The 15,910-nt window shown below is 42.2% G+C and overlaps 1 protein-coding gene across 6 annotated transcripts in view; it reads left to right on the plus strand.

The window, feature by feature from the left end:
• The first annotated feature begins 54 nt into the window (after window positions 1-54).
• mical2a (microtubule associated monooxygenase, calponin and LIM domain containing 2a) overlaps window positions 55-15,910 on the plus strand; it is a 34,611-nt gene continuing 18,755 nt past the window's right edge. For 3 of the 6 annotated variants that reach the window (XM_035419720.1, XM_035419719.1, XM_035419721.1), the window contains exons 1-4: window positions 55-869; window positions 11,839-12,197; window positions 14,623-14,830; window positions 15,182-15,295. In XM_035419720.1, the coding sequence (XP_035275611.1) occupies window positions 11,934-12,197; window positions 14,623-14,830; window positions 15,182-15,295 (586 nt within the window). In that variant the 5' untranslated portion in view covers window positions 55-869; window positions 11,839-11,933. The remainder of the gene's footprint in view (window positions 870-11,838; window positions 12,198-14,622; window positions 14,831-15,181; window positions 15,296-15,910) is intronic. The other 3 variants (XM_035419723.1, XM_035419722.1, XM_035419725.1) reach the window with 1 other exon arrangement.

Genomic DNA, 15,910 nt, shown 5'->3' on the forward strand with positions numbered 1-15,910 from the left:
GTCGTAGCGGCCAACTCCTCTTAAGGGCGTGTCTCCAAATTATAAGCAAGAAAGCAAGTCGGCCACTTTGGACTACATTTTAATTCCAATGCTAAACTACTATTTTAGCTCGTTATACTTGAATGGAATATTTGCAAAATCAAGGTTTTGTATCGTTAACAGGAAACACCAGCTAAAGAGTCCGGTTGAATACTACGGTTGATTCTGTAATTTCTTGACATTGCTGGAATAATGCGTAATAGATTCAACATTTGTCCTGCGCTCAATCTTTTTAATGTACTGGAAAAACACATATTTGAACAATAAGGACAAAAAAATGCAATGGAATTAAATCACACGACACAAAGTTGTAGACTTTTTTTTTTAAAGAAACGGCTGTACCCTTCAGTCTGGCAAAGTCTCGTTGCAAGTGTATCCTACGAACAGACCGTGTGCAGTGAACAGGCCGCTTTGAAATTTGGACTAATACTGGAGCTTTTCGCAATATGCAGTTGCAACGGTGCTGACATATAATCCTAGGATTCGACAAGCTCAGGTTGTCATTCGAAGTGTCTGCGAACTTGGTGTTGGACGTCATACTTAAGGCTGCAGCACCGCCTTCCAAAAAGAAAAAAAAAAGAAACCGCAAAAAACGAGCGGCAGCGTTCCGTATTCCTAGCTTCAGTGTGAAAACATATAGGCTAGAGACTGTCCTGGTAACTGACGGAGGGAAGACTTCATGAAAAAGTTCACCGCGCATAGACGCTGTAGATAGTGTTCGGCGAAAAAGTTGTAAAGCCTGAATTTACAGACTCTATTCACGGGACGAATTTAGGACTTTGGATTACGGCACATGTCATCTTCATTTAGAACTGACACTGACGGATAATGTAAGTTAAATGACCTGTGTACTGCTTGGGCGCTGAATGACATCTTGCAATTTATGTCTTCAGTCTTTTTTTTATACTAAGTTAACTTTTCATATGCTCTCGAAGACAATAGCCTAACTACAAAACGTGTGTTGATGTATCATTTGATCATTCAAACTGTGTTGAATTTACAACCATTTAAAACAGGTCAAATACGGTTATATTGTTTAGCAATGGTACATTCGGACTGCTATAAAGCAATCCAATCACTGTTTAAGTCATGACTTCAAACAGTCAAATTTAGTGTTTTGACATGATTAGCTTGCTCCTATTAAAACAGATATTGGAGGGTATAATGCTGATGCAGGGGCACATAAAGATATTAGTGTGTCTTAGATATTGTACTGACCCAGGGATTCCCAAATATTTTAAAGCCTTGGTTGCTGAAGACCTCCAACTCAATGAAATGCTTAACGCCTTATTCAACAGCCATTGGTACATAAATAGTTATATTAAGCATCAGACACACAGATAAAATAGCAGTTCAGTATACAGACATACTGGATATTAGTAATGCTCATTTCAATGCTTACAATATTACCAAAGTGAACCAGGGTTTATTTTATTTTAGCAACATGCCTGCACAAACAAACAGGCTTTCTTTGTGGTAGGGGTGCTTTTTAAAAAAATATTCGAATAACATGTTGTTCCCATACAGTGAGGATGACATTTCTCAAGAATGGGCTCCAACACTGTATCGCATATTTGAAGATATGTGTTGCTGTCCATTCTTAAGGTTCATTTTATTTTAAAAACTAAGATGAAAATAAGATTAAAAATGCAAATGAATATTTTTCTAGTGGTCTGAAAGTGCCATATTAAATATGTATCTGAACTGATTACTTATGTTTTGCTTCTTTTTTCTTGTGGATGATAAGCATTTTATATAGTCTTCAGGTTATAAGGTTGAAAATTCCACTGGTGTAACCCGACTACATATGGTCCAGACCGATTTCCTTTTTTCTGTGTATCTTGCTGTCTCACAGAACACACCTCAGCCTTGTTGGCTAGACCGCCACAGCGGGGCCAGCCCTACAAACGCAAATGTGTGTGACTGACTGAGTGACGAAGTTACATTGGTCAGCCGAGTTATGAAATTACACCACTGGTCGGCCGCATCACGTGTGTTAGGTCCAGCCATATACTAGGTTTCCTAGTCTTGTTTTTCTTCTGCTTGATGTGCTGGTACAAAATAGTCAACAGACTCTTTTTAGACTTGGAAATGTATGTGTGTGTCCCTCACAAACACATAAAACACATAAATAGTCCTTGCTGTCTTCATGATAAGATTCTACAAAAAGGCAATCACAAAATGATCTGTTTTACTCAGTGTTAATCGGCAAAACTGCCTTTCTGTTAATTGTCCCAATCCCAGGGTATGTAAATGGACATTTCTGTTCAAAGGGAGTATGTTAAACTTGAATGCTCCTTTCGAATCTTAGCTCCACCACAGTTCTTGAAAGCACAAGTCATGTCAGTCGGTTAAGTTTGAATAAAAGTTTACGCAAAAAAAGAAAAAAAAAAGATCCTTGAAGGAAGCTGATGAGACAAATGCCTGAAACAATTAATTTAAAAAAATACATTCCCTGAGATTTCTGTAGTGGCTTTGGGCTGCAAGTGGTGCAGAGATTAAAGTGCATGGCTCTCAGTCTGTTTCTGATGGACTTATAATGGCCTTTGTTACCTTTGATAATGGTACCCAAACAGCCCTTAACAAAAATTTATCAACGCAAATTGGTATCAATATAACAGAATTTGTGAAATGTATAGAATTAGAAGCATTTTTATTATGTGTAGGTATATTGTTGGTAGCAGCTGTGTGCTGTACTGTAAGTTTTACCCTTTAAATATATAGTCAGACACTTCTAAATAAAATAGTGACACCCCTGACTTACTTCCTGGAAGTTTTCTTTGATGTGCATGCCTTCTGTATTTGTGAATGGAGAGAATGCACTTCTTGCTGCAGTCGTTACTGTTGCTTGGTGAGATAACAATGAACTTGCTACATTCTCAGTCTGAGCACATACCATTGGTCCCATGGACCCAGGGTGTCAATCATCCAACTTTTCACGTGATCTTTCATAACACAAAAAAGCAAGGTTACGTAACTCCTGTTTCCTGGAGTTAAGACACGGACTGACTGACACGGCAGTCAGCGTGGCGTTGCAGAGGACTAAGCTAGCAGGAATGCCACAGTGGGAACTGCAGGAGTTGCCATTAGATTGATAGCAATTCACTGAGAGACGTGGAGAGAGCAGTGAGAGAAACAGCACTGTTCTGAAGGCCCCCTGGGGAGCCGTCTGTGGTGCTCTGCTTTTTTAAGTCACCTTTGCCTGAACCTGCTCCTTGAGCTGCTGCTCAAAATGAACATGCAGTATTCCAGTGGTCAGCTGTCTGTTTCACACAGTAGCAGTGAACATGCAGCCTTCAGGTGCTCTGATGAGCCATGTTTCACACAGTAGCGGTGAACATGCAGCCTTCATGTGCTCTGCTGTGTGTCGCTCACAGCAGGAGGCAGTGAACCTGCCGTCTACAGGTGATCTACTGACTTCCTTACGCATACTTACACTCAGTGGCAGTGAGTTTGCAGTCTCCGGACCATCTGCTGAGCCATGTTACCCACAGCTTCAGCACTGATTGAGGCTCTGAGGTACCTCTCTATTTAGTGTTGCAGGTATTGCAGATCAAGGGGGAACCAAGGATTTGAGAAAGGAGGGAATATTTGTAATGCAACAACAATATTAACAATAGCAGAGCAGGTAGAGTGCCGGAATGTGGACAATCACAGTCAACATCGTCACAAGACAAATTCCTTTTCATGATATGTGAAGCACATGGAATTTAGGTCCTTAGATTTTGTCTCTGCTTTGCTTGTTGTATTTTTTGGTTGTCCTTCTCGGATTCATTCAGCCCAGTTGTGTTTGTCTGAGGCTGGCTGTAGCTTGTAATTAAAATTTTTGTGAGGGCAGGGTGGTGAGGAGGATGAGGAAGTTTCCACCATTCTGAATCAGATTGTTATTTTCCACCTCCATACGAAGGAGCAGTTACTTCCTGTGTCTGCATGTTATGACAGCTGAACTCATGGCAGGCTGAGTCTCGTGCATATTGGGAATAGAAGGCCCTTCTTCTCAGGGGAGTCCTGGGAGAACTGCATGGCTATCACAGCATGGTTAGTGTGGACGGACATCACTGTGGATGAGCTGCTGCTTTCTCCTGTTGCTAAACAAAGTATACAGGCTCGGTGTTGATGAAACACAGTGCTGCAGCACAGGCCCAGTCCAGTTCCAACAAACACAGTCGGAAACCACATTTTTCTTTTCTGTCACATTGGAATTTTCTTAGTAATGTTTCGTGCATACTTTCATTACACAGAATGAAAGTTTCACAGCAGATTCACTGGAATTGCCAGCACGTACATAGAAATAGCCTATGTGGTTTGGTTTGATTTGATTTTTTAAAGGCTGTATCAAGGATCTCTTTGGCTCTGTTGCACGTAGTGTAACGTGCAAGGTGCAACCTTGCATATGCAATGTTAGCTTCACAAACGCATGTCTTGTAATGTATAACTTAAAGCTGGCATGTTTTTTTATGCTGAATCATTGTTTCCAATGCAATGTTGAGCTGTGTCATGGCACCTACTGAGATACCTGTGGGTCCAGGGAAAATATAACGCAGTGTAGAACCACTGAGATATCAGCATTTTGTGTCTTTCTGAACTGAAAACATTTTCAAAACCCATTGCTTTGAGCTTTCTCATGTTGTTCTTTTGTCAAACAAACTACTCTCATTCTGGAGCATAGCCTAAATCTTGATTTAAGTAGCTAAGGATTAAGTAGAAAGCAGGATCTCATTTCTGACAGCTTTCTAAACGTTATCGTCCAACAATTTATCTGGCACTTCATATAAACACTGCTGTCTTTCCCTCATTATGCTAAAGCTAAAATTTAACCCTTGTCTAATTTTAATATCACACCTGCCCATGAATCACTTGCCCCTGATGACTCTCGCCTGCAGAGTTGGCTCTCAATTTACTGTAATGATTCATTATTGAAGTGGATATGATGTGATTGATGGATTCACATGGCACCAGAATGGCCTGTCTTTAGTTGACTGTAAAACTATAGAAGCTAAAAAACTAAAGCAACTTTAAAGAACTGTTGAAATGTAAAAAGAAAATGTACAGTATGTGTGTTGAAATCTGAAAGCTATTATTGACCAGGAAAAGCTCAGTTGCTTCTCAATGGAAGTGTTTCATTACTGTTTAATGCTCATGTCTTTGCATCAGTGATAATCACAAAATGAATCCAGTGTCTTTTATAATAAGTTGCTTGACAGTGTAAGCTACTCCTGGGTTCAAACCCTGTTTATTTGATCGGCCAGCCCATAACTCTTGAGGTTAATCTCTCAGGTTATACTATACATTCATTTGCCATTCCTTTGAGCTTTCTCATGCTGTTCTGTATTTAGTGTTCCGTGGTAAGGGAAGTACAGATCACAGATCTAAATGGGGGCTGTGTACCTGCCTGCACCTGTTCCTGTTTATCACCCATGCCTGCTCCATCAGCTGACCACAGGGCTGTTTCTGTAGCTGTGCACAATCTGCAAACCTTAACAGTGTAACTGCTGCTGCCTGTCTCTTTGTTATGATGTAATTTAGGGGCAAAGAAGAATAGATGCAAAAAGAGGATGAACCCAGAGCAACATGTTGTTGTATAAATTTGTTAGAAATGATTAATCTCTCTGTAGTAATAGAATAAGCTTCTCACAATTCAATGACAAATTCACTCTGGAGCCCATTATGCAGCCTTTGAGCCTCTATTAGCCACACTGGGCCAGATCAAATTTAAATATTAACATTGAAACATTAACCCACCAGCTTGATTGCCAGAAGTTGCTGGTCTGCTACAGCAGCTGTTTTCCATTTGGGCCAGAAGCAATATTACCTGAGTGCAACCACACTCCTAGCACCTCCATGTTTTCAGTGTATCAGGTGTGAACCAAAGTCTGCCACGGCCAAAAGCCTTAAAGAGAAATGTACCACACACTAGGGTTTGCCTTCATTAGCAAACCAAGCTTCCTTCAATGTGTACCCATCTGTTGACTAGATTAACCAGGTGATGGGAAGTGTGAGATAAGGACACATTTCTCCTGATACTTTTTCATAGGTTCCTGCCAGCTTAATGCTGGAGTGTGCCAGTTTAATATGTCTCTTCTGTTGGAGGTGGCATTTCTTCATTAAATTGTAATTACTGTGATGCTAGATTAATTTAGGCCTGTGTCTTAGTCAAAGACTCCGGGCGGAGTCTTTCAAGTTGGAGGTCAGATGAAAAGCTCTCAGCAGGGATTTGGCTCATTGAGTTGTGCTGCTTCTGTCCTGGTTCTGAGTGGTGGAGAAGGGTCCAGTCGGGAGCACCTGTGTTTGTGATTTGAGAACTGAAGGAGCTTCCTGGGTCAGCTAATGTCAAGTCCGTGTCTGAGCAGATGCCAGACCTCATATCAGCTGAGGTATGTCCACAGGGGTCATGAGGCACTCTCCTTGGAGCATGAGGTCAGTCTATTCTGAGTCTGTTTTCTCTGGATGGCACTCTCCCAACTCCACCGTTCCTGTCCGTCACACCCCAACGCAGCTACGACATGCCTGCTGAGTACCATCGGCGGCCCATCGGCCCATCGGTACCCCCCCCCCCCCCCCGAATACCGCTCAAGGGCTTTTATCAGCGAGGACAGAGCCAATACTGACTTTAATGTTGTGGTTTGTGAAGATTATACCTCATTCACCACCTTTTATAGCTCTGCTTTGTACAGGAAATGTTCACTTCTCTTTTCCTCTGAAAAACAAAAAAGGTCAGTGAAACTAGTGGAGGACCATGGGCAAAGTTATGTTGTACAGTATATAGTAGATCTGAATGTAAATATGCAGTTAATTAGGTTCAATAGCCATTTCAGCTATTTGAATGGAACTGTTAGCATGAACCTCCACCGCTGTCAAAATAGTTAGTCAAGGGGATTAAATATATCACACGCAAGTGTGCAGGTTTTTTTCTTGCGCTGACGTGTCTGCAGATGTGTTTCCTGCCAGAAGAGACATTAGATCAGCACACTCAGTGGGGACAGGCAGCCTCTACTCTTCATATTAATGATAATCTCTTCAGACAATTGACATGCAGGAGTCACCTTGAAAAATGGGATAATTTTTTTCCCCCTGTTGAAAGTCAACCTTGTATTGTCTAGAGTCTGATCTACTAAGAAGTGGCTGGAGTTGTAATGTTTAGGAGAGACTCAGGCTGCATTTGGATGGTACTGGGCCTTCTGGTAAAGGAATCATAATCGTAGGTATGTCCCCAGCTTATTTTTGACAGTATTGCAGGGATAAGCTGCATGCTCATGTTTCAGTGCGTGCTATCGACAGTGGTGCTCTGCCTGTTTGGCTGCCAACCAGTCCTTAAGTACCAAACGTTTAAAGGCTACTCCAGAGCTGCCATGGAGGCCTATGAGGTTAGATTCCTCCTCAGGACATTCTGTGCACTGTGCGGCTATTCGGACATTCAGGGAACTGGGCAACATTCTGTGAATACATCAGCTCACATCAGAGGTTAAACAGTATTTGTATTAGCATTAGTGTGATCTATGGGGGATAGAAGAACTGCCCCAAATTTGTTTATGTTTCATCTACACTGTTAGCACCATTTGAACACTTGCACTTCACTCCTGAATGTTCAACCTGCTAATAAAGATAAATAACTACCATAAGGTGCTTTGTTGTTTTATAGCTGCTTAAGAAGAAGTGTGTAGGCATAAATAGTCACACTGTGCAACTGCCATTCTGAAGGCACTTTTTTCATTTGTGTCTGCTTGTCTGTCTTCATCAGGGCCTTGTGTGCCAGGTGCATATTTCACATCTCGGGAATTACTCTGCTGGTTGCATCGTGCACCAAAGAAAATGGATAGCGTGTGTACTAATAGCCGGGACATTGCAATCTGCATAGTAGAAGCTGCTTGGAATTCCTTCTGACCATGCGATATAGGCCCTGGACCAGGCTTTAACATAACAGGACATATAGATCTTTCTGTGGGGTCAGAGAATTCTGTGTGGGGGCCTGTGTTGTTATTATTATTATTATTATTATTATTATTATTATTATTATTAAGACATTTCTGGATTAGATGGATAAGATGGACGTTTATTTTTCCCCATGAGAGAATTATTAATAAAGTAAAAATAATGTGCACTATAGACCCTCACCTGTTTCTAAATGAAAATACAGCTTAGTGTTTAGAAGGGGTGAGTGAATTAGAGATATTATGTGCACATTATTACATTATTATTTCATACATGAAAATGAGAACACTCTGTGTGTGTTATTCGGGCATCAGGCTTGGGTGGAGAGGAGATCCAAGCCACAGCACTTTGATGTGTGTTTTTACAGGTGCTGTGAGCATAGGGATCTTCCGGCTGTATCAGATTGCCGGATTACCTTTACGCTATTTGCACTGTGGTCACATGGTCCCCCCCCCCCCCCAAACATGACCCCAGGTTTACAGCGAGCAGTATAGACCAGACACCCCCCCCCCCCTCCTCTTAGGGGAACCACTCCTCAAGGTCCTCTAATAGCTACTCACTATCAGTACCTTGCAAAAGCTTAAATCTGAACCCTAGTTCTGTGAATTAACCATTGACTGCACAGTAGAAACCATCTACACCTTAAAAACAGAAGCAATTTAATGACACATTTTCGTAATGTGGAAGGTGGAAGTATCTGAGCACCTGCACATCTGAAGTTGAATCTGAATATGGAGCTGGCAACTGTGTAAAAGGTTTTGTCAGGAGTCCTTTATTTCTTTGTGCCTTGTTATATGCAGATAGAATATGTATGTGTATACAGTTTGTTTTATTTCAGTAATGTCAAAGACATTCTCTGAACTTTTTTTTGAAAGCAGGAATTACAGCGACTGAGAAAACTGTAAAAACCTGCAGACTTGTAAAAAACTAAATCTGAAACTTACAGGCTTTGGAGGTAATAGGGAGACACCCTTTTTTTCTGGCTGGGACCACAGGGCACAGGTGCAGCAGAGAAAAGGATGTGTGTGTTTGCTGCAGTGTTTTGATTTCAGGTACATCACCATACAATAGAGCACAACACAGCTGTCCACTAAGGCAGTCGGTGTTCCCTTTCAGAACCACACAATGTTCTTTTATCATCATTTTATTGTATACAGTCTTCGCTCTGGCACAGGGCTGGTAATGCAGTTTCCACAGTTGGAAAGTAACGTGCTCAGACACCTCTCAAGTGTCAGAAATAACTACCGTACATGGGGCAAATAATTGCTGTGACCATTAAAGAAAGACTGGCTAAATTAATTGACCTCTGTGGTACATGGCTCGAGGCTTGGCGTGTGAAAATGGCCCCTCCCAGTCCAGTTAGAATGGGTGTGGCCGCGCTCACTGCTGATTGGGTGGTTTGAAGCTGAGTAAAATGTGGGGCCCATGAATGTGTCTTTTTCATACGAATAGTCTCTTGCAGAGGAGTCAACAACTCTCCAGGGTGTACTGAACACCCCCAGGAGAAAGGGCTGATTTGTCCTCTCAGAGGACATAGAACACTGACCCTCGGTAACACATATCCTGTGGTTAGGGAGTCTGTGATATTCTATATATGAAAATTTGTAAAATATGCTAATTGAGTATTGTTTGTGAAATCAGGCATGTGGCCTGTAAGGTAAGTAAATATCCAGAGAAGGGGTGGAGTCAGAGAGGTGCACGGTTAGCCTTTGTCTTGCCCAACCAATCAGGAAATTACTTACTGTACTTACATTACATTTCCTGACTGACGAGATGTCAAACTAAACTGTGTGCCACATTCCACTTACACAAAAGCAAAGCCACTCAAGAATTTTGTTGAAGACATTTGCATAAATGAAAAATGTGTTAGAGTTCAAGATTCAGGCTTATATTTCTCTCGGTTAGAAACAAGCAATTGGTCTGTCAGTTCTTTAATTTGTTTTGTTGTCTGCTCATACCAATGCTGAATTCAGAATTGATGTGTGAGGCGTGCTCATCACATTCAAAGTGGAAATTTAAAAATTCCCGGTCTGTCAATACATTCTAGAACCACCCCTGATCCAGAGGTATAAATAAACAATAGGTTTAGTACAAGCTCAACTATGACATCTACTTTAAAATGTAGTAATGCAGTGTTTTTTGGGCTTTCTCTGTGTATCTCAGCATGTAGAAGTGGGTTTCCTAAACCTGATAATAAAGAGATTTCAGGCCATTTTATCACAACCGGGCTTTAAGCTGAATGTGAATAAACAGTACTGTTTATTATATAATATAAATATCATTCTTTACACTGCTTTGCTAATAAGACCTTCGGTGACCTTTGGATGTTTGGTTTCCCAGGACAAAGGATAGCTCCACTGATTTCACAAAATAAGGTGTTGCAGTTCACCAGAAGCAACAGAAACTGACAATTGAGTCTTGGCATGTATTCAAGCATGTATGTAACCTATATAGCCAATGGAAACAGACGGTGACTGATTACATTCCCTGCTCTTCCCGTGCCATATACCACAATGCCGTTCTCTGTAAATTGTTTTTATATTAATTAAATGCTAGGGGGGAATTTTCCCTCTTCAATAAATATGGCTTTGTGTCACAATGCTAGGATTTGCGCATGAGTCCATGGCTGGAACATAGAAGCCACGTTTGCTTGATTTATTTTTGCTCTGAGCTAAGCTCCACCTGTGGGCACCAGCTTATCAAGTGTCACGGACGTGTTTTTTTGAAATAGCAAGGTCTCCGTGCGTCGGTGCCTGTAACGGAGCACAAGATGAGAGGCTGGCTCTCGTTTGGAGCTGATCCCAATGCAGCCCAGTCCCCTGGCAGGGAAGCGCAAGCCAGGCATTCCCAACCAAGCCCACTGGAATATCAAAGGGTTTTGCTTTCCCAGTCTCATGGAAAGAGAATTCCCGCCCAGAATGCTACCGCACATCCAGCCGAGAGCCCACATCCGACGCTCCACCTTTATTTGATATTCGTGTGGGCAGGCAGGCGAGTCGGGGGAAAATAGCTTTTTTCCTGTGCCAGTTCCATTTCTGCATGTCCTGGTGTTTCACATTTATGTAAGCTTCCCCCTGGTTTTCAGTGGGCGGTCAATGGGCCACTTTCCCTCTTTCAAGCATCCATCAGTGCTGTTGAAGGGTCTCTTTGGCTTTTAAGGTTTTGGTTTAAAATCTTCAAATGAATCTTTGAGTTTCACAGAAATCAATATCTTTAGCAGGCGAAGATGACCTTGCTCAGATATTTGTGGTTATTGCCTTTTTCAAATATTGTCTTACCACATATTTAAAATTTTGCTCTATGTTAAATTTGATAAGGCCACTGTTTAAAATAAATATTCAGCTAATGTATACTTAAAATTGATAATATATTGCTGCTTTCATGAAGTGTGCCATGTGTTGCATGAAGTTGTCAATTTTGTGTGAAAGTGTGAATGTCCCCTAATTTGATGTTACAGTATTTTAATGATTTCTCAATTATTTGAAGGTTAAAAAACCCATTTATATTTTAGTAAATTGTGGTTGCCTTTATTACATTGAGAGCGAGTGCAGTGGCTCCACTGTTAACCAAATGCAAGTAAATCTGAGATGGATATCTATAATATGGTTTGATAATGTAATTTGTTTTTAAAAAAATAAAAAGTCTGTACTTAGTGCATTTATTTATTGATTTAAGTTATTTAAAACACACTGTACTCATCCTTCAGGAAATGCAAAAAAAATAAATAATCATCCCAGACTAAAATAAAGATTTGCTGAACAAAAGACGACACGCATGGTTCCAGAACAATATTCTCATTGATGTATTAAAAAGCCCCTTTTTGAATGGCTCAGTATTTGCAAAGCGGTTTTCTGTGTTTTCTCTTACCAGCTCAGGTGGGGCATGCCAGGCAAGGGAGAACGGTAGGTGTAGCCGCCAAACGACAAGAGCGAGGGTGAGAGGAAGTGATCCAGGTGCAGAAGAAGATGGGGGAGACGGAGGAGGAGAAGAGCGCCCAAGCGGGGCCGCTGTTTGAGAGCTTTGTCCAGGCCCCCACCTGCAAGGGCACGCTGCAGGCCTTCAGCATCCTGTGCAGGCAGCTGGAGCTGGATCCGCAGGAGCATAGGACCTTCTACAGCGGCCTGCGGGCCCACGTCACCTCCTGGAAGGCCAAGGCTCTCTGGAGCAAGCTGGACAAGAGAGCTGCCCATAAGGAGTACAAGAAGGGCAGGGCCTGTGCTGGTACCAAGGTATGCCAGCGCTCTGCAGATTCTGTTTAAAAGCCCTTCATCCTTTTAGGCAGTTGGTGGTGCTGTGACCAACTGAGATCCATAACTAAAACTACTAAAATGTCCAGGCTTCTAATTTTGAAATGGCCTTATCAGATCTTACTCAAATCTCCAGTTAAGGAACTCTGAACATATTTCTGGTGTGCCCCAACTTAATCTAGTGCCTGTGATTTGAATTTGCTGAAAGAAAATTCACCAAAGTTTGGGTTTTTTCCAACAGTGATGCTTGTCTGTAATGTAAATGCATTCAAATAGTTCCCTGTATAAGACCTCCTTTCCGTGGTGGGTTTGGTTATTTAAAAACAGCTAAATCCTCAGACTGCCCAGCAGTCTGTGTCTCTGAAAGCTGCTGCGGAATGGGAAATAAGTACTCTTGTTAGGATGTGAAACTATGTATTTAGGTCCATCACAAGAGAGGATGTGAGGTGTGCAGTAAGAAGTGGGGCTTCATTGTACCATTCCCAGCATGCATGGCCTTTCAGAAACATTAAACGTATGTGGTGAGAGAGAGAGAACCGCGTCGGCCTCCCTAGACTGGACCCAGAGCTCGGCCTCCTCCACTGAAAATCCTGAAGCACTGAACGAATCGGGGAGGGGTCCTGGAGGTCTCCTCCTTAAACACTAACACACCTCTGCAGGAACCGTTCCCAAACACTGACAGCCCTGTCTGCCCCAGCCACTACGCCTGTGGAAAGCCACGCACAGCTGGCACGATCACTCACCGACAGCGATTTTATTACGCACATTAAAAGGGCTGATCACTCAGCCCCTGAAAAAGCTGGACAGACTCGCAGTGCTTATTTTACTGAGGCTTTTCGGCTAGAATAGAACTGCATCAGTTGTGCCATTTTTGTATAAATGACCTAATAGTGTGTAGTGCTGCTAATTATAAAATTCATTTTTTGATGTTTGAAGAATGCTGTGTCTCAGTGCTCCCCAAGTTATTCATTATTAAGTATTGTTTAAACTCATTTTAGTTTTGTTCATTTTGAAGCGTCAATGCAACTTTGAAACGGAATTGCCTGTAAGATTTATTAGTCAATAAATAGTTTATAGATTATATATAAATAAAGCTGTATATTGGCTCTGTGCATGCAAGCCACTGTGGTGGCAAAAGAAGTCTAGAAAAGAAATGCTCAAAGAGTTCTTCTTGACTTTTATTACCCAAAGGGACTTAATTGGTGGAGCGGGTAGAGAGGATATAGTACTGGCCAATGTGGCCCTGCCTGGAACAGATCAGCCCTGGGTCACAGTGATCCACGTGCTTGCTGTAATCGAAACTTCCTACATGACAGCAGTCTGATACACACCGTGGTTTACTGTGATTAGGCTGTTTCTAATCTGGCCACACTCAGGGTGCTCTGATATCGCGTTGCATCCAGCTAACAAGCACCTGTCACAGCCGCAGTTTCCAGAAAACCATCACCCCAGGTTTCTTTCATTTTCTTTACGTCCGACTGTTATGAAACATGAAATTACTAAAAAGATACTTTTATTGAACTGGTTTCAAACATTTCCCTGTTGTCCAAATTTATGGCCAAGATTGTAGGGCTTCAAATCTGCTGGAGTACATTGGTTGCAGATTACACTGATTACAAAATTAAAGGAAAAATACAGTAAGTTACTGTTTTTGTGTTTTCTTAGCTTTTGTTCCAGATGTCTTGCTATCTGGTGCACCAGTTTATTCAGCTGCGTTCCTAATGCTCTTCTACTCAATAGGGTGCTTAAATGTGAGATTCCATGAGCAGCACCACACCAGGGAAATGAATTGCATCCCTTGCTGCACAGTCAGGACAGACTGGAATTAATTTACATAATGCCAGTCTTCAGTTAGAAGTTATCTTCAGTTAGAGCCAGTCAGCCAACGCAGAGAAGTGTCCCCAGGTCAATGGACTCCAGCACCCCCCACACCATGGGCTCTGTCCTAATATTTTACGCTAATGCCAATCCAATCCAGTGCCAGTGCCAATCTCCTTTATTAGGGCTTTACCCATGGGGTCGCATTCAAAGCCAGCTGGTCTAATTCTGTGCATTGAAGTTTCACTTAAAGAGAACAGGGGCCACGGGAGTCCATCACCCTTTTTTATTGAGACTGGTTTCTTCTTTCTTTGTGTAGTAGTCATTCCACAAAATTTCAACTGAATCCTTCCAATGGTCTTATTTAGACAGAGGAAGACACAGACAGAGATGCACAGACACACATAGCAGTCGACCTTTTCCAACCTTGTGTTTGTGTAGGTTATGGGGATTTGGCATGTGGGTAAAGAGTTTAGTCAGTGGAGGACGCCAAGTTCCTTTTGATAGTGGGCCTGCCCAGTCACATGCACGCTCTACCAGTTCCCGGTGAGTCAACTATGGCTTCCTCTGCCCCCTTCCTCTTCCTCAGTGCCTGGTCATTGGAGGGGGCCCCTGTGGTTTGCGGACAGCCATCGAGCTGGCTCTACTCGGGGCTAAGGTGGTGGTGCTGGAGAAGAGAGACTCCTTCTCCAGGAACAATGTGCTGCATCTGTGGCCCTATACCATCCATGACCTGCGGGGCCTTGGTGCCAAGAAGTTCTATGGCAAATTTTGCGCTGGAGCCATCGACCACATCAGTAAGTACCTCACACTGTGGGCACCAAATGCCACCACTATTTTAACACCCCTCCATGATCTATGATGGAATTAGTGTTAATCATTAGCATTCCCCCCAGTCCGTGACCGTAATTGGTGACAGTGTAGCATAATGGTTTGTGAGCTGATCATTCATGGCTGTTCTACAGTTGGTTTCATGGTTGTTGGTTCTGCTGGTATTTGTTTTCACATTAAAAATAGTACCCAGTTCAAACCCAAGAAACCAGCTGAGGTGAGTTAACTGTAATTAAATGTTAATTGATCAGTTCAGTTTTAGATGTTTTTTTTTTACGTGTGGGGGCCCCTAAATCTGGTGTTCACGTCCTGTCCAGGTATCCGGCAGCTCCAGCTCATGCTCCTGAAGGTCGCTCTCATCCTGGCTGTAGAGGTTCATGTTGGTGTAGAGTTTGTCAAGCTCCTGGAGCCCGAAGACCAGGAGAACCAAGGTGCTCAGCTGTTTTCTCCATGTTTTTTTTTTTCAAGGGAGGATTGACATGCCCAAAAATCATGCTTTAACATCATACATGATGTTTTGTTGTTGCATTTTACCTGTTTAGCAATCATACTTGGAGTAGGTTTTTGGAAAATTTTGAAGGGCAATCTCCTAGATTTGGTAAAAGGAAACAAAGGAAGGTTAAACATTATCATGCAGAGAAAATAAGAAATGAACATACATTTACACATAGTGGGAGATGGAATGATAATTCCAAGCCTCTTTTATATCATTAGACACTGGCTATGCTTTTCACCAGCACACTACTCCCATGGCGTGCATCTGAGCGATGTTCTGAATCCCGTGCCTGGTTATCTGAAGTGCTTCTCTGTAGTGTATTGTCTTTTATGGGCTGCTCGTTGATTGGAGTCAGGGACGGGCCGGTCACGGACACTCCTGTCTGACCACTCAACAAGAACGTCAGCAGACTGATAAAAATAGGAGCGTTTCCTAAATTAGGCTGTAAGATTTGTCCGGTCCATACCACTGGCATGGTGCACTATGTTCCTGTATGTGCCTGGCATTGATATTGTATCTGCCTGCACACTTCAGCACTCTCTGGTCGCAT

Source organism: Anguilla anguilla, chromosome 5 (assembly GCF_013347855.1).
Source record: "Anguilla anguilla isolate fAngAng1 chromosome 5, fAngAng1.pri, whole genome shotgun sequence".
Classification (NCBI taxonomy): Eukaryota; Metazoa; Chordata; class Actinopteri; order Anguilliformes; family Anguillidae; genus Anguilla; species Anguilla anguilla.